Raw genomic sequence first — 27571 nt, 5'->3', positions numbered from 1 at the left:
TCTGCACTGCATTACACCATTAGCAGAGACATCCATGGGAAATAACATTTTGTGTTAGTTACTAACTTCACTCTTTCTTTAGTAAACAGTCTAACAGCTGAGTTACAGAGGGGCAAGGAATTTCTTTATTACTTTGAAAAATCAGGGCAGCAGGCATGCTGCATGGTCACTACTTAATTTCTTTGCTGGTAGGACAATTTCCTTGGAAAATTTAAAACCAACATTTTAGAAATTAAGCAAAGCAATTTCCTTTCAGCATATTCCATTGAACAGGAAGAATCTTAGCATGTGGGACACTGTTATTTAAGCTGTCCAAAATTGGTTTCAGATGTTTAGAAAGACCAAGCTAGTTAAAAGGACCTATACTATTACTTTTTGCTGCTCCCACAAACATGAGACAGAACACGTGTTCGGTTACCCACTTTAGTTTGACACTCCTGCAATACTGCAGCAGTCTTTATGATAGCTGGCTAAAGCCGAGCCATCATTTAATGAGGCAACTATCTTTTTCAGGTGGGATGATGTAATTGGCACATGGAAAAGAGATCAGACTTAATCCTTGGCTCCTACACTTGGCCTGGGTCAGAAAACCCATAAGACAGCTCTGCTCTGTTGCCACAGTTTTGAGAGTTCAGCATCACAGTCAGCTCTTGCATTTTTAGTTTCCGGCACTCCTAGCACAGGGTGAATGTTTTGTTGTCCTTTTTCATCTAAATTTCTGTGACAGGGCTGCCAGGGACTGCAACAGTCTGTACCAAATAACACAAGGTACCCAACAGCTCCTATAATCCTCTGTTTTTTGCAGCGTGCTGGGCTGCTCAAACGAATCCACTGTCAGTAAGTCACACACTGACTCTTCCTTGCCTTGGCAGGTTCCACCACCATTACATAAGTTCAAGTGGTCTGGCATGAACACCAGACCAGACAAAAAGCCATGAAGAAATCAGGCTGTAAGGCTGCTTTAGCAGCAGTGATGCAGCAACATTTTTCAACAGTATTCTGGATATTCTCAAGCAATAGAGAGTCAAGGTATCCTCTGGGGTTGTGTTTAGATATTTCACATATTTCTGCTTCCTGCAGAGTGAACCTCCAACTGTAGGAGCCTTTTACCTCTCTACTGAAATCCAGTCGTGATTCCCACCCACAGTTTGAAGTTATTGTGTTTTCCCCTCTGTTCTAGCTCGTTAGCACACTGTACTCACTCCCAACCATTTAAGGATTAACGGACTTTCATTGAGGCAGCTTGTTGAAATATAAAAGCTTTTGACCCCCAACCAGGTCTTTGAATACGTGAATTTGATGAGTCATTTTGAACAACACCATGATATTTCAGTGAAGCTAAATGTTGGGGCTTTAGATGGGTTTTCTTTTGCTATTTATACAGACATTTCTGCTAACTCAGTTCACAGTAAGTACGGATCTGGTTTTATGTGTGTGAACAGATGTATTGAAAAGATTTGCCAAAATGAGCAACTAGCAGTTTGTGTATAATTACCTGTTATTAGTTAATTTTGGATCTTCTAATGAGCAAACTGCAACTTACAGGGTATTATTTCACTGCTGCTTGAAGTACTGTGCAATATGTGAGAACAAATGATTTAATTTAAAGAGAGCCTTTCAAACACCAAAGCTATATTACTTTTTTTCCCCTCAAGACTTCTTGGTTTAAAAGAACAAAGAAAATACAAAACATAGATCTATGCACTTGGAATAGATTTCCTTTCTGAAAATTAGCAAGGAAATATTAAGAACAAACCAACATATCACTAGGCCAAAACTGGTCTAAATTCTCTAAATTAAAACCAACTATAGCCAAGTTTAGGTCACAAAGAATTTGGATCAATAACTCAAATTGGTTAATGTTGATGTCTTAAATAATCAGATTCTGAAATCACCAAATGAATGCATCAGCTAATCAAATCTAATCACAAGGTTAACACAGACAGAATTGCATTTCATCAATCCTCTACAAAGAGATTGAAAGTGATGACTGTTTTCCTTTGATCTGAAGTTGCACCTCAGTTCCCGTCTAGCGTAGTGGTCATGGTGCAGCCGTTGTGGGACATGACATTCCAGGTTGACTTTAAACCCTTAAAGAAGTTTAAAGAGAATGCAGGAAGTTTCTTTCTTGCATTACGTTGTTGTTAAATTAACTATTATTACTCTGTTAGTCTTACTTCTGATTTTGCTTACAAAATCCTGAATGTTTAACAGAAGTCATGACTGAAACAGGCTAGTAACACACAGTACTAGCCCTGAATAAAACTTTTTCGCCTGCTTACTAGTTTCAAAAAGTCCTATCCAGTTCTTCTTTACATGCAGGGAACTATTAACAGCATCATTTCCCATAATTTCAACCATGCCCACATTCGACATATTCTGCAGAGTAATGAACAAGGAAGTTTCCCTCCTGAAAGGTTAAAAGAAAAGAGAATGAGATTTAGGTTTGTGGGGTTTTTTGTTTGGTTGGGGTTTTTGTGTGTGGGTTTGGTTTTGTGCGGGTTTCTTTGGTTGGTTGGTTTGTATTTTGTTTTGTTGGGTTTTTTGTTTGTTTGTTTGTTTTGGGACGGGGGTTGTTTCTTTGCTTTGTTTTCCCATTTGGAAGCTTTGATGTAGATGACTGCAATTACTGGCACCAAACAATGCAGTAGCTTGTTAAGAAAATAAAAAGTACTAGTAAAATGAGATTACTCTTCTCTAAATGGAGTGGTGTCCAGATGACATGGTCTGTCTAGGGGCTCCCTGTACAGACACTGGGAAGACAGAAGTACTTCTAGACAGCAGTTCACCGCATTTCTGCCAGTCATAGATTTATGACAGAATTGAATCCTCTCCGGACAGCCTAGGTGGAATGAATCCCAGTGTTTCAGGACTGAACTGTGATACTGATAGAGACAAGGATGAGTGTCTTTACTTTGCAGCCACTCAAAAGTGAACTGGAGATAATTTTCTGCTCAAAAGGACTAGAGAATCATGAGAAAGAGCTCAACTTTCTAATAACCATATTTCTTCTTTTTAAAATAAAAATAAATTTAAAATGTCAGGACTAGGGTGGATTTCCACCTACCAGGGATTCAGGAACCCTGTTACATCAGAAATCCAGGGACAGCTAAGTGACTTCTACATCCTAGAAACAGCTGGTGTGGTCTAATTGTCCTGTAAGGCACATGATTTTGGCAACCTTAGCCAGAGTTTTTAAATCCAGTGAAAGTTACAAAGACATTACTCAGCTGGGGTGAACAGGAGACAATGTCAAGGATGCCCCTTTCCTCCCTTCTTTGGGGTAACAGTTGGACAGTCCGGGCAGTATCAATTTCATTTAAAAGGATGTCAGAATCCTCACAGCTGTAACTCACAGCTGAAGCATTGCTTTCCATTCCTCACCCAAACTCATTGTCCTGGTTTTGTTAAAAACAAGTTTCTCTTTCAGTGAATTTTGCCTGTCAGCTACAGCCTTCATATTAACTGCATTTTCCTGGAGAACCAGACACATGTTTTGGTAAAACCTAGCAATGGAATGCAAACTTATTGATAAGCATGGATGGACATCTCGCGAGAGGGGCGACAAGAAACAACTGACCAACTGTGTATAACATTCCATTCACGTGAATACTTCATATAAAATGGGAGATCACGAGGATCTCGTCCCTTTTTTCCTTCTGCTTATGGCCGACATTAGGAGAGGACCTTGCTAGTCGTCCCTGTGAACTGAGGCCTAGTGAGAGACTGAATCCAGCTCTGGTTGGCTGTGGAGTCTAATCCAGGACTTTGGGTGCCGGCTCTGCAGTTGCTGAGACTTTCAAGATTGGTTTTGTATATTTTGTATTATTTTCTCTATTCTTATTAATAGCATTAGTAAAACATCTTTAATTTTTTCCAACTCTCTTCTCTCTGTCCTTCTTTTTTCCTCCCAATCGCCTCTCCTGAGTGAAAGGGGGGAGAGGGAGGGGCAAAAGGGGGAAGTGTGGGGGAGAGGAGGTTAACAATACATCTGCCAGGGTTTTATTGTCACTCCGCAATCTTAACCCTCGACACTCATACAGTCTACTAGCAGCTCCAAAAATAAATGAAAAAATCCCTCAAACCCCACATATGTGTGTTCACAAACCTCTTAACTACTGTCCTATCACTGAACCCTGAGAAAATAAGGGAAGCAGAGAAAGTCTCACAGAATCATAGAATAGTTTGGGTTGGAAGGGACCTTTAAAGCACATCTAGTCCAGCCTCTCTACAATGAGCAGGGACATCTTCAACTAGATCATGTTGCTCAGAGCCCCATCCAGCCTGACCTTGAATGTTTCGAGGGACTGGGCATCTACCATCAATCTGGACAACCTGTGCCAGTGTTTTATTACCCTCATTACCCTCATTCTTCTTTGTGTCTAGCTGAATTTCCCCTCTTTTAGTTTGAAACCATTACCCCTGGTCCTGCTGTGACAGACCCTGCTAAAAAGTCTGTCCCCATCTTTCTTAAAGGCAGCTTTTAAATACTGAAATGTCACAATAAGGTGTTCCCAGACTCTTCTCTTCTCCAGGCTGAACAACCCCAACTCTCTCAGCCTGTCCTCACAGCAGAGCTGTTCCAGCCCTCTGATCATTTCTGTGGCCTCCTCTGGCCCCTCTCCAACAGGTCCATGTCTTTCCTGTGCTGAGGGCTCCGGAGCTGGACACAGGACTCCAGGTGGGGTCTCACCAGAGCAGAGCAGAGGGGCAGAATCACCTCCCTCCACCTGCTGGCCATGCTCCTTTTGATGCATTGCCAGCTCATATGAAGTATGTGAGAATAAAGTTGCCCTCAACTTTTTCAGTGTGAGTGTCATTTAATTTATGAGAATGAAAGTTTACCCAGATGCATTTGAATAGGAGTTATTCCAATTCAGTTGCAAATAAACTGGAATAACAGCTAATAAAAGGAAATATTTCCTGTTCATTTCAAGTAGACTAAGACCCACTATGCGCTAACACTGCTAGGAATCAATGTAGCTTCCTGAATTGGCTACATATTTCTTAACCTTGATGTTTACTTATAATGGTAACAGCTACACTAACAAAAGTTAGAAGTTTCCGTTTTTTTTCTCAGTAATAACTTGGGCACTGAAGCCGAGATATGAGATTTCTGATTGCATGCTGTGTTGTATTTTCATACAATCACAAGTATATTGTCATTAAATATTCAGCAACTTAATAGTGCTAGGCATATTACATTTTTATGCTTGGAAGTTTGGCCAGTTGCATAAAATACTATCTTAAACTTCTTTATTAGATAGTTAGATAATATTAGATAATGTTGCTGTTTTCTCCAGAAATGGGTACTGCTGGAAATAACCTTATTTCCAAGTCTTCTATTTAAACCTCTTATTTCCATCATTTAGGCACAGATTTATTTTGGGAGGGAGGGGCAGGTCTAGGGGTGGGGAAGGAGAGGATGGGGCACTCCTCATTACATGATGCTTTTAGAGCACGTCTCTAAGAAAACTTACAATCTCGACTCTCGGCAAGCACTTTTGCAACACTGTGTTCATTTTCTGAAGTGTAGATGCTGCTACAGCATTTGTAACACAGGTTTTGAGTGTTTACTGCTATGTGATTTCTACCCATGAACAAACTCCTATCAATTAGTCTCTAAAGTTCTCTTTCCTCAGTCTGGCCACAATCCCGTTTTGTTCTTGTCAATGCTTAAAGAATCTACCATCATAAAGAAGTAAACAGCTAATACCCTATCATCCATTCAATGCTTTTCACTAATTTCAAAATTATCCCATTCTACAGTTTTTGTGAAAAATAATAAAAAGGTGACTTATTTTTTTCATTAATCAGCCACATCAAAGCCCTCCTGTGCTGTCTGAGGTCCTTCTTTATGGAATTTTGATTACAGTGACCTAAGAATGAACATGCTTAGATATGTTGACATGCACTGCATTGTTGCCTCCTTCTCTTAAGGTCTTTCTGCTAATTTAACTGTTTCTATGTAAACTCTTTTGTTGCAACATCACTGTCACAAAGAATAGCAGGTGCTGTCCAACCACTCCTGGTCACTTTAAAGCTTTTTTACTGGCATGCTGCAGAGTAGAACTCTTCTTCACATCAGTCAAGAATCAACATTCATTTCCTTGTCACATACCTGCAGTGGTCAGACACCCGGTGTTTTGGTGCACCTCAGTGGCTGACACAATTCCAATATTGATTTGATCACATACCTAACAGCTGTAAGCACTATCTGTCCAATCTACCAGCATTTTTTATTAACCCTTCACACTTTGCTGGGGTATGTACAAAACTTTCTCAACCCATTTTAAGAAGTCATGGTTGATGCTTTCATTCTCACATGACAGTGACACATATCAGATAACCACAAGGGTATAGATGAGCAATAAAATAACCACAGTACAGAAATAAAAGAAGTGAATGGTTGTTCTCTAATACAGAGAAGAAAGAGAATCTGAGGTCATTCAGCGAGGTTAGAAGTATCAAATTATGAACAGATATCCAGTGAACCAGCAACTGGTGTATCTGTCTCTGTAATTAGCTTCTGGGTACACACCTTTCCAGAATCCTTGACATACGAGGGAAGTTGCTATGAGATTATAAATCTGCTTAGGAAGGATAGGCTGTGTAAGAGAAAAGAAGAGATGAATCAGTGACACGCTAAATTATACCACTGTTGCCTCAGTCCTGCAGGATTTGAATGCACATGGCCACATGGCTCAGTATTAGGTAGCACAGAGCACAAGAGGGAATAAAAACAAGACCATTTACTAAATAGAAATCATAAGGCTCTCAATAACTATGTTGAAAAGGCAAATTGTTCCATCAACAGTAGATTCTGTATTTATGAGGGAGAAAAAGCCCCACAGTACAGTATGCCATATAAGAATGTAAGAGCACTACTTCCTCAAGCACAAACAATTTAAAAATCAAGAGCCCTAGAGAGCTTGAATCCCAAAGCCCTTAAGAAACTGGCTGGTCGTACCTTTGCCATAACACTCATTTTAGAAAGTCTCAGAAAGCATCTCAGTATGAAAAGAAAGTGTTTTCTTGATACTGAGAAAGGGTAAAAGTGGAACCAAACGATATGCTGAATCCCAATTACAAACTTGAGCAAAATAATGGAAAAACTGTATTAAGTTGGATTAATTAACAAAAGGAACACTGTTGAAATGACAATTTTTCATGGAATAAAAGGTTGTCTTAAACCCACTTTATTCTTAAGAGACTATAATGGCATTGTCTACATGAACAGCCCCTACAGATCCTGAACTCTTTTTAGACTTTCAACATTCTAAAGTTGCAACAAACCCACCAATTTAAAACCACACCTGCAGCTGGCAATTTTCTAATGACAAGGGCATAATCCAACAGCTTTCCGAAACATTGCAAAAATTACTTCTGAGATATTTTTTGCTAAATCTGTGTGAAAATGCACCCTTTCTTCTTTCATGGATTTTTCCTTTTAATGGCATTCATTAGTTTATTTGCTGGTATTGCATTCTTTATGATCCACTGTGTGGTACAGATATTAGAGAACACACCGGGTCTGCAGGGAACAGAGCAGGAAGCGTTAGGGCAGCAAGCTCCTGGCTTCCACAGCGATATTCAGCTGTTTTGCATGTAATAGAAAAGAATAATTAATGGCTGTACTTTGTCAGGGACCTTCTAGGTCTGTTCATGGAGAGCAGGTTGTAGAAGCATACAACCTGTGCATTTTCTGTTTCTTTTTTTTGAGAGGACTCTTTGCCATCATATCTGCAACACTCTGTGATCACTGACATTTGTGTACTCTTGTTTACAGCCTGTATGCTAGGCACAGGTTATTAATAGGTGTGCCATTAATTCTAATGTCAGGGAAAGGCAGCTCATATCCACCTTACAAACAGCTGATTTTCCTTCTAGTGTCCTGCCTATTTTTCACAGTAACTTGCTTCATCTTACTTTGCACTTATACCACAAGTGTTTCAATTTTTAATTTAGCTCTCCAGTTACCAGATCATATTTATGCAGTTGTATCAGAGCTTGTGGTCTAGTGGTTTTCCTTTGTCAGAAAAGGCCATCTTTATCAAATTCTGTTTTCATATGAGCCTTTGAATACAGGAACTTTCAGCTAAACTTCTTCTAGCTGTATGTCTGCACTACTAGCACCTTGGCAGCAGCTATATGGAGCAGCATGGAAGATTCCATCCTCTACAACTTCTCTTCAATACTGCCAGGAAAATATGGAAGTACTGCCACAAGTCTCCTCTCAATATCTGCCAAATTCCTTTCCAGAAAGACCGATTCCAATTGCACCATGCCAGAATTTAGTTTTCATAGGCATAAGCTGTGAAAAGGTGGGATTCACAAGAGTACTGTTTATAGATTAAACTATTTCTTACCACAAATTGTCCAGTAAATACATAAGAATGGGATTTATTACTTCAATCACCTAGTACTTAGGTGTTAAATCTAAGTTAGTTAACGGAGAGAAAAAAGCATTACAGGAAGAGACTAGAAGACCAGCTTAAATCGCTCACCTCCTAAATAGCTCAAGTTAGCCAAAATGAATCCTCCCGTGAGTGCCACAAAGTGAACTTGTTTGTCATGAGTTCACTTTGTACCTCTTAACCTGTGCTAAAAAACTCTGACATGACAGTAAAAGACTGCTGTCTGGATCGGCCCTTCAGTGGCTACACTAGGGTGGAGAAAAGTACAAGATTAAAAACTGTCTTCTGGCAGTATGCCTTGCATTCTTCATGATAAAGACCCTGGATTAAATATCCCAGTGCATTACCAACACTCTGTGTTACCTGGGGTTTGTTCTGTTAGTGCCCAGGCTACCGTCTGTAAAAAGAGAGCAGAAGAACTTTTTATTCTGCTCATTCTTTGGTGTCTCTTCTAAGTTCCTCAGGGTCACATCCTATTATTTTTCTCCATGCCATCTTCTCCCAACCCAAAAAAAAAAAAAAAAATCAGGACACGGAAAATGGACAGAATGTTTACATTATGCTGTGGAGAACTTTGGCATCAACAAGCAGCTTTGAAGAATAATCCTGAAGATTAAAGATGCAGGTGAAGGAAGAGACCCTCTCCAGCACTTGCATGGCATAAAAAGAATGGTTTCCAAGGAAATGGATGTCTAGGAAGAAATAAGAAGTTATAAAAAGATTTCTACATGCAGTCCAGGAAATTGCAGAATTTTATCATCACTGGTACAGCCTCCAGTGAAGGAATTAGCAAACCTGAAAGAAAAAGAGCTCACACAACATTCACTGAGCTATGAGTAGGTAGATTGCTAGTTCAACTGCAGCGAGAAGTGTTTCCAGTTAATCTGCACTGTCCCCTAACCACATTCTAACCACATTCCCGCTTAATGAAGGAAGAGAAGGGGATAAAAGTTATGTCAAGGAAGAGACAAACCAGGATCATGAAACCCAGTCATGATAAGTAACAAAGAGACATGTAAAAACAAATGCTAAGCACATGTGCACAAGACGAAGATTAGAATAGAGACTCCCTAGATCAGATATCTATTGATTTCTGAAGGAATCCTGCAAGGTAGGCCATGACTAAACCAAAATATGTGAATTAAGAAGAGGGATGGAAAGAAGGGTTGAAATTGAAAAGAGAGATGATTGAAGTTTATTAGCAATGACTAATTTTCAAATTTAGTGTGTATATCAACACACATGTATTTAAAGATACAAATAGAACAATGTAAGACACAAATAATATAATCGTTAAACAAGAGAAGAGTTCACAATAGCATTAAAGCCCAAGCCAATACTTGGAAAATTGATTATTATTTTTTTTTAACAGCAGAAATTGTGATAGCACCCATAGGCTTCTACGCCAGCTTCTTTCCAGAATTGGCCATGTTTGCATGAGCTATATTTAAGAAATTGGAGGAATGTTTTGCAAAGTCTAGCACAACTGACAAAAAAGCACCACAAATCAATTACAAACGTACCACATTAGTCCTAAATGTCACATATTTAACTGCAAGAGAGAATTAGATAGATACTCCAAAAGCAACAGATAACTAGAGATAAGAAATGACCAAAAGGCAAAAAAGACACATGAGGATGAGGGGAAGCTACTAGTTGGCAGTTTTGTACCATCACAACACACTCTTTTAGAAGCAGCGAGCAGAAATCAGTGGGCCCAAAGTGTTAAGACTGCTTCCCATGGACATGGTGTGCTGTAGCCCAGAGGGGAAAAGAGATGGGCCCATGAGAAGTCAAAAAAGAAAAGTGCCAGGGTACATAAGCTGCCTGAATCCAGGCTAACAGGGTCTTTTTGTGGACCCAAGTACAATGTGTGCAGGCGAGCAAGTCTGTGCACGGCTACACAATGGGCTACAGAATGCAGCAGGGAGAGGCAGCAACTGTGGGAGCACCAAGTTGCAATGTAACCTCGGACTCCAAAGAGCAATGCAGACAAAACTGAAGACAATGACAGAGATGGGGCAGGTAGGCACCACCTCCAGGCTGAGGAGGTCAAAAATCAGGAAGGCAAAGCAAAGGTCTCAGCCAGAGGGAAGAGTGGCTGAGGGAAGGACAGCAGTGACCAAGAGGAAGTCCCTCCTCAACAGCAACAGGACAAACAAAAAAGTGGGAGACTGGTTTAGAGATCACAGTTGACGTCCTTTGTCAAGGAGGCCTGACAGGCCACAGTGGCATGGCAAGAAGGGCCCTTTGTAGGGTATTGAATGTATTAAGCTGGCAAAAGCTCTGTGTCATGGTTTAACCCAAGCTAGCAATATAACCGTGATAGCTGCTCACTCACTCCCTGCACCCTCTGCAGCCCCCTAATATCGGAGAAAATCAAAAGGGAAGGAAGAAACTTGGATTGAGATAAACACAGTTTAATAAAATAATGAAATACTAATACATTACTAGTAATTATATATATAATAAAAATAGAATATCAACTAAAAGATAACGTAATTCCTCACAAACTTTGTCCACACTGAGCAGCCAGTCCCAGGAAGCAGTACCCTGGTCCCAAATAGCGATCCTGGAGAGAAAAGAGAGAAAAAGGCAGAAAGGCCCAGAGGCCTCTGCAAAATGGCAGGATGGCAAAAGGCTGACCTAAAGAAAGTCCTGAACAGAACTCCCCTGAACAGGTGTCTGTCCCAGCTCTGACAAAGAGAGAGAGACCGGAAGATCCCGACTCTCCTTAAATACAAAGCATGAAATAGGAAATATGAAACACTAATGGGATGGAATACTCTTATTGATCAGTTTGGATGTCAGCCAAGCTCTGCCCTATCCATGTCCCCCTTACTGGCCACCTCACACCTGTGGGCAGAGTGCTGAGAACTTCCTTGGCTCTCAGATCAGAGCAATTAAAAACATTCACTCTGTCCTGGGTGTTATCTCTTGTTCTCAAATTAAATTCAAATGACTGTGCAGGCTACAAAAAAGAAAGGTTTCTAACTGCATGAAGAAAATCAACTTATTTTCGGCCAAATCAGCAAACTGTGAACTATCAGGGACCTTGAGATAAAAAAGGACAGAGCTGGAGTTGTAACCAGGAAATCAATCTGTCTAGAGAGGGCTAGGACGCTAACTCAAATCACAGCACCAATATAAACAGTCTTCTTAATAACGAGACAATTTAATAAGCATGGAGCCCTGATGGTATGCTAAATGTTAAAAAGAGTGATGTTTTCATTGCTTACTGTTTCAGAGTACCATGAGAGCCAAGCCTTCAGAGGAAAGCGAGTCTGGATAGTCTCCTAAAATCTGCATGTTTCTCTTATGAAAAGGATTAGGACTAAGCTTATTCATGCTGTCTGAAATATTTGCCACCTGAGAGGTGACTCTCCAGTATGAATACCTTAACTTACAGCCAGAACAATGTAAAAGGTGCAGAATCTTTTTTCAAATTTCAACTGGAATTACTGTTGTGAGCAATGAGCTTTGTGTAACAGATTCTCAGTGGGTGGGAAAGCCCTGGTATCCAGGACTTCCTGAATGGACTAAAAGTCAGGGATGACTTAGTCTACCTTATGGCTGTTTGGAAAATCGGTTCTTTATTTTCAAAGACACTTCAGTCATTTTTGCCAAGATCTGAACTTTATTTTTGGATCCAAAAAAATCAGCTCTGGGTTGAAAAAACACGGCACTGTTTTGCTCATATCCTAAATCAACATAACCAAGATTTATTAATTGCACCAGTCCACTTTTGGTAGGAAACTGACTTTGCAAACAGAAGAGTGGACTTATTTTCCTCTCCAGTAAAGAAACATAGAAGAAAGTAAGGATGATAGCCAGGTGATCACACTGTTCTCAGAACACATAAATCAGAAGACAGTCAATCGTGTTGTAAAGAATTACTATGACTAGAAGGATACTTCCTTATTTTGGCTTTTAATTTTATCTTATTTTATGCTTCCAAGAGCGTAAAGTGTGGTTTGGAGAGTGATGTAAGCTTTAGAGAGGAGGGCTTTGGGCTACTATACCACGCTTCCAACCGGAAAGCAGCTAAGGGGGAATATTTCATATGAAGACTTTTATTTTACTTCGGACAGGAAATCCTTAAATAAAATGAGCCCTTCTGTTCCTTTAAGGGACCACTTCAGGATCAGTGCCAAATTAGAAATGGTGAAATTAGGATTTTCTTTCCTCCCAAGGAAAAGGGCCTCAGATAACCATCTCTCATTACTGCAACGATGAGCTTCAGGGTTTGACAACTTTATGAATGACCCTAGAGCACTGGCACAGTCAACACTATCATGGCTATTCTGATTTTCTTAACACCCACAAAGTGTGCTCTGAAAATATCCACCAGCTCTCTCATATTCTGACAGCTTTATGGAAGGGAATGGGTAGTAGAAAACCCAAATGCCTGATAGCTAGACCGTACCAACACTGAACTGATCCATTTTAAGACAAGGGGGCCATCCTCATCCACTCCTTTCAGAGATGTTTCCGCCTGTCTTAAGCTTCATGCTTAATGTCACAAAAATGTCACAAAAAACCCATCACACCAGTGTGAAATCAGCGCAAGGACATCAAAGCACAAGAAAAAAGAATGAGTGTCTGTAAAAAAACAAAGATTCTTGGGAAAATATCTGACTTCCTTTCAGACCATGGATAAATTGATTAAATACTAATTTTAAAAAATAATGCCTGAAAGAAAATGACTGGGCACTGTCCCTCCCACCAGTTCTGAGTTATTTCATTTGCGGGCAGCAGGGAAACATTTCTGGGTATATCTGGAAAGTGTCTATATGCACAAGAAATAATCACACAAAAACCACTAGATGCAAACAAACAGAACATATGAATGTTGAATTCTCTGGATATCTCAACTAAAACTCTTTCATTTGTTCAAGAGAAAATAAAGCCATCATCAATCATGTGAATTCATGAAACACTGTGGCTGCTGGAGTCCAGACCTGCTCTGCCACCACTTACCTTCTGAAGTACTAAGTTCTTTCAGAATCATGAGAAAGGCAATCACTCTCTGGACGTGGTCAGTGGGGAAATGGTATGACAACATCAGCTCCTTTCAGTAATTACTTGTAATTTAACCAGGCCTTTACCAGAGAATAGTGAAAGAGACTACATACCCCAGTAGAGTCTCCCTAAAGATCACTTTCTGACTACTGTTGGCCTGCAACTTGAGTTTCTTCGCTGGCAAGGGGTCACTTCAGACCTGTCCACGCAAGGGAGAAAAATGAGGTTTCTATTCCTCAGCCCTCAAACGAATGAGCTAAGATGAACAGCAGATAGCCTTAGCTCTTTGCTACAGGACACCAGCCAGCATGCATGAGCCAGCAGAATGAGGAAAACAAACAACATAAGGTCAAGAGCTTGTGCAGTTTTCTTCTCTGTTGGCCACCAGCAAAAGTCTGAATCATGACAAGTCCTAAAGCAAAACTGGCTCTGCCCTCCATGCAGTATATCACTGTGGAGTCTCTTACATAAGGCAGCTTGCAAGGTGATAAAATGCCTCGCGGTGGCACATAGCTTTAAATGGTTAACACAGGCATGTCCTGAAAGGTTCTTTAACGCCATACAATTCCTAAATCTTCAGTGCACATTCTTCTGACATCCAGAAATGAGCTACCAGACCAAGCATGGGTTTCTTGACTCACTGTGCCCACCAAACACAGCATACCTGGCGCAGTTTCTGTACATTTAGATCATGTTTGGACTGCTCATCCACCATCTCATTTTACCTTTTCAGGTGTAAACAGCCTGAAATTGTAGCCATGATTAGTAAGTACATATTTGAGTAGTACTGTTCTTTTCTATATCTGATTGTCAAGAGTTTCAACTGCCCACCTGGTACTCCACTAGGTATCATACCAGTGGAGGAGAGAGTAACATGGAAAAATCATTCGTGTCATTTCAGTCTCCCATCATTGCTCAACAAAGCTTCTTCTAGCACTCTCCCAGAATCACACATCTCAAAATGTCCTTTCTGTGCCAGCTCGCTCTGAAGAATGCTCAACCCCCCTGCATCAGGAAGTTGCAAATGACACTGAATACGAGCAGTGCCTCAAGCAATTCCAAGAATCCCTATCACCACAACAGCCAGCTACCAGGTCAATAAAAGTCACTCCTTCTTTGCAAGCAGAAGACGAAAGGGTGACAGAGCATGCACAACACATGCAGTCTGAGGGAATAGTATATTCTTTTGGAAACAGATGTTGAAGCATTTGCATTGCTGTCCACCTAGGAATGGCTTCAACAAGAATTAATTTAATCTGGTGTTAGGAAAAAGAGACCCATGGAACCTTTCATAGTGCCACAACCACATGTGAAGTATCCAAGCCAGAATCTGTTAATGTATCCTTCTATATTACAATATTTTGGGAGGGCTGGGTAGAGAGTAGTTGCTGTTGGGGCACTGAATTCCTACTTTATTGTCCTCTACTCAGAGCAAGACTGGGTTTTAAAGTTACTGTGAGGCATGACAGAAAGCCAGTTCAGTTCCCAGGACACTAGTAAGGCAGGCCTCATTGACAGAGCTCCACAAGGGAGCAGGCTGCAGCATGCTGGGCACAGGGAGCCTGTGCTTGGCTTTGAAGGCAGCCATGGCCACTGCTGTACCTCCACATGAACACATCAAGGGCAGAGTGCAGTGCCCAAGCCTGTGTCTCTGAAGAAAAGATGCAGTTACTGTGCCAGTGAAGGTGAATAAACACCCCTACCATCACATCCCCAGCCCAGCTTTCAGCTCTAGGCAGGAGTCAAACATCTTTCAGACATCTCCCTCACAGCCTCAGCTAGGAATTGTTGCCAGCTTCCAAGGTAGGAACCACAACTTTGCCAGCAAGTGTTCCAGCAGCGTGTGGAGCCTGCCAGTGCCAGATGAGACTCCCAAATGGGCTTCCTAACAGCTGAGCCTCTCAACGCCAGCTGGACTCCAGAAAAGGAAAGCAGTCAAACAAACACTCAGAGGAGGCAAAGAAGGTGGAATGTGGTACTGAGCACAAATTTCAGTAGGGCACTTAACAGTTCGGCAGCCAAGATTTCAAAGGTCTTCCTTGCGTCATGGTTAGTGTTCTCTGCCACTGTAAGCAATGCTCCCCTCTGAAGGACTCTCACTCTGAGAAACATGTACGTTATTCTTTGCATACACTTATTTCTTCTTCTTTATGCATCTGAGAATTTGGGCCTTGAAACTAAAGACATAAGAGACACCAAGTTGCTGCTTTGCATTCTTTTATAGCTCATGCCAGGTGCAAATAACGGAAGCAGAAAAACAAGCTATGTACTTCTAACAGGACCTAAAGGCACCAGTGTGTTCTTCACTGAGCTCAACCTGCCAGGCGCTCCTACCCCATGTGTGTAAGAGATACCAAGCTACAGCAGAAAGAGCAAGACACAGTGGCAGGGCTGATGGAGTACAGGGGATCAGGAATAGCTGTGCACCACAGGCAAAGTTGTCAGAAAGGTCCCAAGACCCATGAAAGCAAATTTGACTTGATAAAACTAACAATATTCAGCACACAGCTCTGTCAAAAACATGAGGGAGATGGAGAAAGGGAAGCTGATTGCTGTACTTTAGTTAGCATTCACAAAATGTGTTACTTTCGAAAATCACCAGCATTTTGGTTACACCTAGAAACCCAAACCCAGCAATTATAGCTATATTCTCTCCTCCCTTCCTAAGATGAAACTGTACTCTGAAAGTTCACTCACTGCCACACATGACCGAGCTGGCGTGAAGAACATCAATCATGTCAACAAAGAAACAAGAGAGAATTTTACATCTATTCATCAGTTCTGTGCCTTCTCAGCAGCAGATAAAGATACATTATGGAAAAGCAATACAAACACACACCTTTAAGGAGAACACTTTTGTTTCCTCCATCAATAGAAAAGCCAATGCTGACAGAAAGCTCTTACCAGTAATGCAACATCCAATGTGAAAGAAATGTGAAAGAATAAACATACTTTTTTTTTGTTTTCAAAGCAATACACTTAAATTTCCACTGAAACTGAGTTATAGATTCTCCTTAATTACATTTCATTTTTAAAAGGCAAAAAAAAAAAAAAAAATTCTGTCCATTGGATCTGTTTAAAGGAACTAGAACATAACATTTGAATAATGGAGATAAAATAGGTAAAATGAGAAAAGAATTAAGGCACCAAGACTTAGTAGCCTTCCCTAAATCACACAGAAAGCTTGTGGCAGAACTGGAAACTAGATTTAGGAAATTTGACTCCCCTTACCATATTGTAAAAGAGCTCGATAATACAACCTTCCAGTTCACATCGCCTAACTTAAATTTAAAATCACACTAAAAGGATAAATGAATTTATTCTGTACATTTACTTTTAGTAGTATGTTAGGATGATTGGAAGAACAACAAATGTCTTTGGTGCTGCCAGTGCTTATAATTCTATTTTGAATTCACTTCTTTATGGTGTTTTTCTTAAACATTTAGTTTCTGGAGCCATGTAATGACATGAAAATTACAGCAACAAAAATTGCTTAATAGTTACCCAGGATAGTAAACACAAACTGGAAAGACTCAGAAACCAGATGGCTCATAAATATGTTTGGTTTAATTTGATGATTTTTAACCCTATCTTGTGATGTGAAACCTATGCTTGGAGAGTTTAGGTACCAGAGAAACAATGCCTGCTATATGTACATTTACCTTTTGCCAAGCTCAGAATTACTAAGCAAGGTACTTTTACCTGTCACTTTTCACCAGCTTCTTTTCTTGCTCCTTTGTGTCCTTGGGACACTAAGAATAAAAGAATATACTTAAGAGTAGTCTTAATGTAGATGACCTTTTTTTGAAAACTCATGGGATCACTCCTATGCACGGTAGAGCTTATAAAACATTTTGTGTATAAAATTTAAGCCTGCGCCCAGAACTGTTTTCCTGTCTTGCTTTTAGATGATAAATGTAAAGCCCAGCTCCTCCACTTTCAGAACAGACTCAGTCCTGTCCCTAATTGTTTCAGAGCACCTCCTCAAACAACCGTGTGCAGTATGGGTCAAAGCTGAAAACAGACTGTTTTGGCTGAAAGGCTAAGAGGAGCCTTGAAGGCCAAACAACAACATGGTGTAGCTCTTGTTCCTCAATACTGTAGCAGCAACTATAGGATTCAAACTACTAGTCTGAATTTTGTGTCCCCTAAAACCGTTAAAAATTTTGATAACCACATGCCAAAAGCTAACAAGGTTCAAAAATGAGAAATTGCCATAAACGGAACTAGATAGCTGACAATGTTCTTCTACTTAGTAAAACAGGATTGTAGGTATTTTCACAGTGATACAAATTCATACAGGGGTTGTCAGCTCACTGACATCCAGCTGACATGGCTGACATCAAGCACTTGCTTCCTTGCAAGAGAATGGGAAGCGGACATCACTAAGCTCAGTAAGGGTGTATCCACACAGCCCAAGTTCAGGTATCTAACCCTACAGGTGAGTTTCATGAAACACTTATTTAAATGACTGGAGGAAGAGATTCAGGGGAAAAAAAAACAGTTGAAGAGTTTCTCAAATAATTTCCTTCCCTGCCAACCTTTCCTCTGGCCCCACCAGGAGACTGACTCCCTTCTTGCCCTTGCTCAGCAATCACCATCTCTTCAACTGTATCTACACAAACTCTGTAGGGTCACACTGTAACTAGACCATTAAAATGATTTACAAAAAAAGCCAAAGCTAGCTTTTAACCTAAGTAATTTCAAAGTGTCCCTACAGTCTGATTGACATAGCTAAAATGACACTGTGTTGCTGCTTGGGGGCTGGCAGAAGAGGTCAACGTGGGCATGAATGCTGGAGAACTGAGTTAAACATCATCTGAACATTGACCCTCTTTGTGTTGACCCAGTCTCAAGAGCCCTGAGAAATCCAGCGGAAGAATCAGCTCTTCTATGTTTGAAATTCTACATTTACTTGACCTGAGGCACCCTCCACCATTCTCAGTGGAAGAATGTCAGTAACATTATTAATTGGGCTGTTGCTTCTTGCCATCCTTCCTGCAGCCACAAAGCAGTTTCTATCAGTAATGAAATAACTTCTCTAGCTTTCTCCACATGTACTCTGGTACTGCAGTGAATGTAAAGTCTACTGAAGCTTAATTAAAAGTAACCATTACCTAGATTTACCACAGCTGATAGCCTGTACAGTCACATGCCACATAAACCCCTGTGAAATCTATAATCTATATATTCATTGAATCACAGAATTCTATAACACAGAATCATATAATTCTATAACATTGTAATAGTCACGAGCAACCCCTGAGTATTGTACAGTTTTGGCTAACTTCATCCCCAGAGGGAAGTGTGGAAGACAGTTTGTTTAAAGCAAAGCTTTTTTCTGTATCTTTTCTGCTCCTAAAATTAGCAGAAAAAAATATTCTCCATCAGGAAGAAAAACTCAGATTTTTCCCTTCATTAATTTTCATGCATATTTATGCAGGAAGGCACACAAGAGAGGAAAAAAATGTTTGGGAATTACAATGGTGAGGGAAGAAATAAAAAAATTAAATTAAAAAACCACACACAAACCCCCAACACTATGCCCTATAAACAGGAAACAAAAAATGAAAATGGCTTTTAGAGTGGAAACTAAATATTTGTGTCTAATCAAACCAACCTAGCACAGCTCTAGATGGGGTAAAAAGAGTCAGATCTGCAAAAGTCTTTCATTTTTCTGTGCACCTGAATAGCCAAAATACAAGCTCTTTTGAAATAACTAAACAAAAGCCAGTTTGGTTTATTCACTTCATTTTGCTTATAATTAATTAACAAGGTTATTTTTTGCAAATTTTACTGACTTTAAAATCTATTCGCTAGGATTGCAATGGACTGACAAACACAATCTGTCAAACTCTGGGAAAATTTAAACTCTTCTAAGAACTTGACAGATCTTGGAGGGCCAGGATGCATGTGGGACTTCAGGGCAGCTGAAAAATAAATGGTGATAGCAAGTATTCTGTGATGACTGCGCCATCAGGGCTTACAAGATTCATAGAGTCCAGTGTTTCATTAAAACCTGGGCTGAAGTGTCAGCCTGCATGGGGTTAAAGAAAGCTGATTTCAGGGGTTTTAAATACTATTTGGGCTCCTGTAGTGCCTGTAAACACAGAAAATGCTCCTGTTGTGAATTACATACTTTAAAAGTGTTACTCATGTAAAGTGATCTGGACTCCAGCACAGAGTACATCAAAATGCCATAGAGCAAACTCTAAAAACATCTTAAAGACCAAGGAAATTTCAAACAGTCATGCTTTTCTATGATTCTATTTGCTGAAGTCAAAGTAGCAAATATGTATTAATCACTCAGAGCTCAGTAGGCAAGAAAAAAAATATCTAGCAGATACTCAGAAAATTAAAACTGTAGTTAAATATAACAACAGAAACAGGACATTTAAAAAAAAATCAAGACATCTAAGGTAGTAGAAATGTGTAAATATAATAACCCATGCTCCTTACATCGTCTAAAATATTAGTCAAGACACCAAGGTCTGCAAAACTGCCAAACAAACTATGCAGTGAAGCAAACCACTATTTCAGTTCAGTTCCAGTTTGAATTCATTTTTGCCTGAAGTTGCTCAGGTTCAGGCTGACAGCTGCTAACCCTTTTTTTTGGTAATCCCAACCCACACAGGCTGGGCTCATGGTCTCCACTGGAAAAGAGCTCCTCCATCCTGCTCCTCTGCCCAGTCCTGGCCCCCTCCCATCCTCTCCGTGTATCCCCAGTTTCCTCCTGCCTGCCTAAGGCCAGGAAAGCAGAGCAGAAGTTGTAAGGCAGAGCTACAAAGGGGGTTGTCCAAGCACTGAGGGTTTACCCACAGCATATTGGAAAACGTCTTGGTCCCAGTCGCAGAGCCACACAAACCTGCTCTGCATCGCTGTGTGGATGCAGGCGCTTGTGAGAGTGCCATGGGGAGGTGGAAGATGGACGTGAAACTCCTCAGAAGCCCACCACAGTTAGAGGTTGCTCCCATGCTGATGGCATCTCTACTGTGGGAAGCAAGATTTCAGCAGACTGTCACTCAGAACCAGTAACCTGTTTGGTTCATTTCCCACTGGGGTTCCAATACAACTGCTGTTATTGGGTCAGTTCTGATTCAAAGTGGGGAAAAAAGTTCCAGTTTGGGTTTTGTTCGGTTCCTGGATACAACAAAACCTGTTCACCATGACAATGCAGGAACAGACACTTCTCACCTCCTGTGCACCAAAACACTATCATATCCCTCCAGGTCACTTCCTAGTGTGGCTCTCATTCAGTTACTTTATCACTCCTATGTTTTAATACATAAATACGTATCTCCTTAAACACTGATACCAGGGAAATATTTGGATGCTTCAGCCCCAGAAAGTTTGGCTATTTATGCCCTCAAACATTTGCTGGGCTACAGACTAGGGAAAGAGAGAAAAAAAACACAAATGTCAAAAAAGCACCCCTAAGTGAGCAACTGAATTGCATGAAAAAATGCATCATTCTTGGCTGATGTGCCAAAGCTTATGGGATTTCAGACACCAATTAGCTGAAAATCTGTGATGTCTTATTAACAGACATGGCTCTCCCACTACATAGGGCAAAAGTTAAGCTGAGTTGCAAGTTGGAAAGACATCAGCTTTTAATTCTGTACTTCAGTTTCATTCTTGATTACCTTTACCTCTGATGAGCCTAGTGCGTCAACAGGGGTCTTTTCCATGTTTTTAAACTCAGTCAGTGGTTTTGGCAGGGAGTTTCTTTCCTTCATATAGAATAGAATAGTTATGTTGAAAGGAAACTACAATGATTGTGTAGTCCAATTGCCTAAAATAAATATAAAGCCAGTTAGAAATCTTAACAAGTTTTTCACCAACAAGTGGAAGAAAAGGTTGTACAGAATTGTGTAAAGTTTCTTGTTTTTCCAGCCAGCTTTTTATTAAGGAAACAGACCTGAAATTCTCCTAAAAACATAAAGCCTGGTGTGCAGATGAGCATCTTATTGAAATTCTGAGTTCTTTATTTCCCCAGTACATACAGCAGAGTTGCTTTTTCTAGGTGAGGAAGACTGGAAGATCATCTCTGTTCTCTTTCATGTAATTTCTCTCTTTTTTCATCACTCCTCATGGACCCAGTTGTTCTGGTATGTACTGGGAGAAGCTGCAGTGTGGAAGTACACTGCCTTGAGGAAAGCTCTTAGGAACAGCACACCTGAGGGAGGCAAAATGCTTCAGTGACACCCTGACACTTAATTGGAAGCTGTAGTCCTTCAGGCAGTGCAGAGACCCGGGGAAGTCCTGACGCCACATTTGCTCAGTGGTAAAGGCCCTACACGCTTAGCTCCCCTCTTGTACACTAGGCATAAAAAGGCAGGAACCTGGCATTCCTCAGGCATAGCCCCTCTGACACCTAACGCTGAACTAGTCACAATCTGAACCAAAGGCTTTACACATTCCCCTACACACATATAACCCATCGGTGTGATCTGTCACCACTCTCACAAGAGATCTCAGTTCACCCTATTCACTCAGAGCACATCTGTCAGACTAGCTGCAAGTCCCCTCTTATCAAACACCCCAAGTCATCACTTCTCCAAGCTGTCCTGCTGTCCTACCTTCCACAGGTTTCATCTTTGTGCCCACCCAGTCCTGCTGATAGCAAGCCACATCAAAGCACCGGGTTTGTTACACGCCAGGAGAGGAGAGAAGTGGGGGAGCAATTATAGTGGAATGAGAGGAAGAGGAATTGTAAGAGGAAGGACTGATGCTGAGAGACAGGAAAAGACTATAAGCCTGATCCAATTAATTAACATAATTAATGTCATTATTTTCCTGCTCTGATTTAAGCATTCAATACAGAAATCATGCTTACTCGTAAAAGTCTCAGATAAAAGTCTCCAGATACAGAAGGCAAGATGTTGCACTGCTCTAACTGTATTCCTGTAAAGGTCCATCAATTTGTCTTAGCCAAGAACCCCATGGATTCCTTCCTCTCCATTTATTTCGGGAAAGAGTTCACCTGTCTCTCCTCTCAGCAGCTGCTTTGTCCTTCTGCTTTTACTAAAGGTTTGTAAAATGTTCAGGTTATCTCTGCTTCCTTTATTTCTGAGGAATTCAACCCAATAGCAAGCAATAAATGACAGTACCAGCCACCGTGCATATGTGCAGTAACTAATATCAGCCTGAGGACAACCACCGGCATGCACACATCCAGGTACATACCGGTATGTGCTATTACATGATAACTGAGCATCTTTGATACAGGATTTTCCAAGTTACTGGCAATGCCAAAGAAATAAAAATAAAAACCAAACCAACAAACCAAACAAAAACACTTGTCACAGGTCAGCCTCAACATTTTTGAGAAGTTTTATAAAATTGCAAAGGCCAACACTTTTAAGGGACTGTTGAACAATAACATTTGATACAAAATCATATTTTAAGATTTTTTAATAAAAGACTTTTCTAAGGAGAAGTTTGAATTTTAAACAAACAAACAAAAAACGCCAGCTAGACTCATTTGAATGTCTCAATACGAACTGGTGCACACACCAAGAAACTGTCATATATAACAGCTGAAAACCTAGACCACTTTATAAAGCATTTTAGTGTCACTACATCAGTGTTTTTCACTAAAATTAATTCAAGGTGAAAATTTCTCTGCACTCCGTTCACAGACACCACAGAAGCACTGCTGCACACCAGCGCAGCCAGTGTGCGCCCCATCACACACACAAGCAGGCTGAAGACAGGGACCCTCCTGTCCATCGGTTTAGCACCTGGGGCGGGAGAGGAATTCTTGTGAGACATCACTGGGAGGGCCATCTTCTTCTCCAACTTTGATCTCATGGACCAATTAGGAAATGTGAAACTACGTAAGACTGACAGAAAGGTGGATATCTCCTATGGCTGATCACCAGACATTGTCTCTAAAGTAAAGGTACACGCAGTTCCCTAATTTCCTCCTCCTATACCTTAATCCTCCCTCTTGATGTAGTTTACAAACCCCCAGTGTCTGTCTGCATGTGCTTCCTTTACTATGGGATTCCTATATATCTATCGTATTCTTTTCCACTGTATTTCAAAGGGTCTTCAACTTTGTAATATCTGTGACTTAAAAATAATTGGGTTTTTTTCTTTTTTAATTCAAGGCACCCTCCCAATGTTTAACTTTCAGTGACAGTCATTGTGCCTTAAATTGCATATCTGGACTGGGCACAGTATCTGTAGATACACTGTCATTTGCACAGTAAAGGTCTGTGGACCTGACCCCTAAGACTGATTTCAAGGATCATCTGTGCTGTCCTGGTTGGAACTATTTAAGTGAAAATACTGAAACTGCTACCGTACCTGTATGCTACTTTAACTGAGCAGCAATAGGGTCAAGAAAAAGAAAATGAGAAGCTCTTCAATGAAGAGGCAAAAGAGAATGCAGGGCCCCAGCTCTTCCACTCTTGGCATGCTCTGCTCTAGACAGACAAAGGGATACATGGAGCAGTAAAGGTTTGTCTAAGTGAGACAGATGCAGTGGTATATTTTAAGTTGGCTTACAACAAAATGAGGTACTCCTATGTAAGCATCTTCATGCATCTATGGACTGATTAAACTTAAACCACCTTGTTCTCGCTCTATAAAACAGGTCAGCTCAATTCTGAGAGGCAGACAAACACAGGGAGAGGAATAAAACCTTCCAGGCTCTGACAACAGTTTGTTAGACAAATGCAAAGAGGATGTAGCATCAAGGAACGGGGCGTTCACTGTTGCCATACTGATGCACCATTCCACAAACAAAAGGCTGGCTGTCTTATTCCTAAACCTGCCATCAACCTCCCCATGCCTGAGAAAGGATTAAACAAAACCCCAAACCGTAACTATTCTTCAGGCTGAAACTAAACACAAGAGATTCTATTCTGTTCTGTGACAGCTCCACTACAAGTATTGGAAAGGGCTGTAAAGAAAGGCTTGACAAAATGCCTCTACTAATATTATCTCAAGAACTGTGGTTATACCCAATAGCTAAACTCTGAGCAATAACATAAACATGACTGCACTTTTGGAAAGGTGTTTGAGGTTTGCCCAGGACGTATGCTGTGCTGTAATTTTTCAGATAGTTTTCCCTCCACACCCAGAGGCGAGAGCACAAGAGTCAGCCAAGCACAACCCAGTTCTTTTGTAGAGGAGAAAAGGACTGACCTACCTTCTCCACTAAGCTCAATTAATGAAAGGAAATTGATTCAATATGAAGACTCAAAGCAAGGCTGGTGCATAAGATAAAGAGAAAATTCTCCCACACATTTATCTGGTGGCTTTTTTCACCTCTTCCTAGCAAACTCCTGAGATCTGAGGCTAGTGTGCAACCTCGGTCTCCAAGTGACTGTGAAGCTGCTTTAGCACTGAACAAGGCACATTTGTGCACTGAGTCCTTTCCTAGTTTTGTTCCTGTTGTTTCGGAGGTTCTTTTTCTGACTTTTTTTTTTTTTTTTTTTTTTTTTTTTTTTTTTTTTTTTGCTGCTGTTGTTCTCTGCAACTTTCTGAATGTTCTCATACAGTCTTATTTTTTGCTCCAAAAGGAGTTCTGACCTCCTCCAGTGTTCTGGTGTGCCAAAAATTTTCAATGGATGGGAACTCTGAAATTACCCTTTTAGGATACAGCTCATTAGAAACACATATGCCAGCCAGTAAAACAAGAGAAAAGTGAACCTGTAAATTCCTTCATCATCAAGATCTTGGGCTTTCTAAATGAAGTAGGAAATATAAACCCACTCTGAGAACATACTCCCAGAAAACTTTCTCAATGGAAACACAAGTGGTTTTTGAAATAATGTGACAGCAGCTACACAGTTAAATGCTCATGCATCCAAGCCTCTCCCTGGGTGACTGAGATTATGTGTGGCAGAAGATTGGACAGAGATTGTAAAATTTACATTTGTTTTAATTTAGCTCTTTACGTGCTCTCTCTGAAACACACCTTTTAAAATCTCTGTCTTAATACAGTCATGCTTCAAATCACAGACTTAGAGATAGAGCAAATATGATGACTATTCATTACACTAACCTTACTTGCATGTTGACAGTCACTCCATCAAAACTACTGGGATGATACTTAGCAGCTGTTGATGAGACCACATGCCATGAGAACTGAGGTGGTGGGGACACACAGCTCTGCTCACATAGGGTACACTTGCCCTGGGACACTCTGACAGTAAAGCAACCTCCTCCCAATAGGAATAACAGGCCAGAAAATTCTTGAAGTCAAAAACTCTGTTCTATGCCTTGACATAGAACTAAATTATGAAACCTGCTTTAAAAATGATGTCCCAGCATGTCTTCATATAAAAGAATATTTATATAGGTTCAGCATTTAGCCAGAGACAGAATTTCACTGCGCTAACAAGAGCAAGCTGCAGTGCCCAGCAACCTGTTTGCCTTACCTCCTTCCCTGCCTGGAAGTAATATGATTTATTACGCTAAGAAATACAGAAGTGTCTCCTGATCCTTGTCTAAGGGTCAAGATTATGTCCCTGTTTCTGCCTTGGGGCTACTATTGTAACTTCAGCTCACTGAAAGTTTGACATGTCCTGATAAAGGTTTTTCTCCCCTAATTTTCATAATGAGTTTGCTTGCCACTGTGCACAAAACGTAAATGTGTCCCACACCTACCTTCTTCTCCCATTGTTGCTTGTGTGCATGCTGCCACTTCCCAACTTCTCTCCTATTACTGCAGCTTCCCTCCTAACATCTCCCTCTTTCTCTCCTACTGTTAATTCATTCTTCTTGCTGCATTTCAGAACCAAAGCTGACAGTGAAAACCAGAACAGCACAAAGATTCCTTTGAAAACTCAGCCTGAGCACCGCTTTCTAGGTGGGATCTCACAACTCCATCTTTCATAGTCCTGGTACCTTCCACTCCTTTATTCTGTCTCTTTCATCTCTCTCCTTAGACAAAGCATCTTTTTCAAAATGCTACTTTTCCTGTAAGCAACCTTCACTCATCTCCTGAAGCATCACTTTCTCCCGCCTCTCCAAAACAGTCCCAGAGATAGCAATCTAGCAATCAGAGAAGCATAATGGTCCTGGAGTACAGCTGTTAATCCCACGCTGAACCCTTATACAATGACAGCAACTGCTTGCAGCCCAAGTGCCTTGGTCAGCAGCAGCCTTTCTAAGACCTACTCATTTCAGTGAATAGAATTTACTTCAAATCAATAATCATCAAGATTTATATTCCCACATGTCACCTACTTTATACATGTTTCATGCCAGTACTTTCTCCCTCCTCTCCTCTTTTCCCCATTATTTGGAAAATAAAGCTTTCCTGGTTTCAAAGGTAAAAGAGAACAGGCAATGAAATGAGTCTGAGTCTCTGAGCATAAGACGGAGTTTGCACCGTAAGGCGATGGGGGAAAGAAACCTAAGTTACTTACCCAGTGCGGTGACCCCGAGCAGCAGCCGTGGGAGCCGGCCCATGGCTCCGCGGGCGCGGCAGGTCCCGCCGGGTGCGCGGCTCCGCAGGGGACGCGCCGGCTCCTCCTGCGGGCTCCGCGGAGCTGCGAGCCTGGGCCCGGGCTCCTGCTGCCGCGGAGGAGAGCTCCCACCTCCTGCTCAGCCAGGCTCGCTTGGGTCCTAGAGCCACCCCCTTCCTCCCCTCCTCCTACTCCTCCTCCTCCTCCTTTTCGCATACGGCTCCTGCACGATCAGCAAAAGGCAGTTGCTTCAGACGTGAACACATGTATCTATAAATTTTTTAGGCATTAGCATTCACGAGGAAAAGCTGAATTCAGCATCTTACTGGGTTGTTCCCCCTTCTCGGTCTTCCCTTGCAGCTGCTTCAATGACACACATGAGACACATGGACTGACTGGACCAAACTCAGCTCATATTAAAGACGAGAGAGAAGATTCCCTTGGCCTGGAAGCCCCCTCACAGACTGCCCTGACAGGGAAATCAGACCTATTGACACAGCGTGGACATCCGACTTTCTTTCCTGAACTTTACATACACTGAGCTCCTGAGCAAGGCAGTCTCAGTTGGTGAGACATACAACAGGGACCTGCACCCCAGTAAGGCAAAGGCACTGCCTTTGAGCTTGTGCATTTGCTCTTTAATCAGTTTACTTGTTAAACTCCTTTTACTTCTGGTCCATCAGCATTTCTACTACATTAGTTTAC

General features: G+C 41.0%; 1 protein-coding gene across 1 annotated transcript in view; it reads right to left on the bottom strand.

Moving 5' to 3' along the window:
* Positions 1 to 27082, bottom strand: part of LTK (leukocyte receptor tyrosine kinase) — a gene marked incomplete at both ends in the record, with an annotated part of 94721 nt that extends 67639 nt beyond the window's left edge. Inside the window, 3 exons of the mRNA XM_080345261.1 lie at positions 2283 to 2410; positions 17142 to 17191; positions 26828 to 27082. Of these exons, the coding sequence (XP_080201387.1) occupies positions 2283 to 2410; positions 17142 to 17191; positions 26828 to 27082 (433 nt within the window). The remainder of the gene's footprint in view (positions 1 to 2282; positions 2411 to 17141; positions 17192 to 26827) is intronic.
* Positions 27083 to 27571: the final 489 nt, after the last annotated feature.

Source organism: Nesoenas mayeri (genome assembly GCF_963082525.1).
Source record: "Nesoenas mayeri genome assembly, chromosome: 5".
Taxonomy (NCBI): Eukaryota; Metazoa; Chordata; class Aves; order Columbiformes; family Columbidae; genus Nesoenas; species Nesoenas mayeri.
The sequence above is the reverse complement of the archived record's forward strand: the minus strand, read 5'-3'. Positions and strand labels throughout refer to the sequence as shown.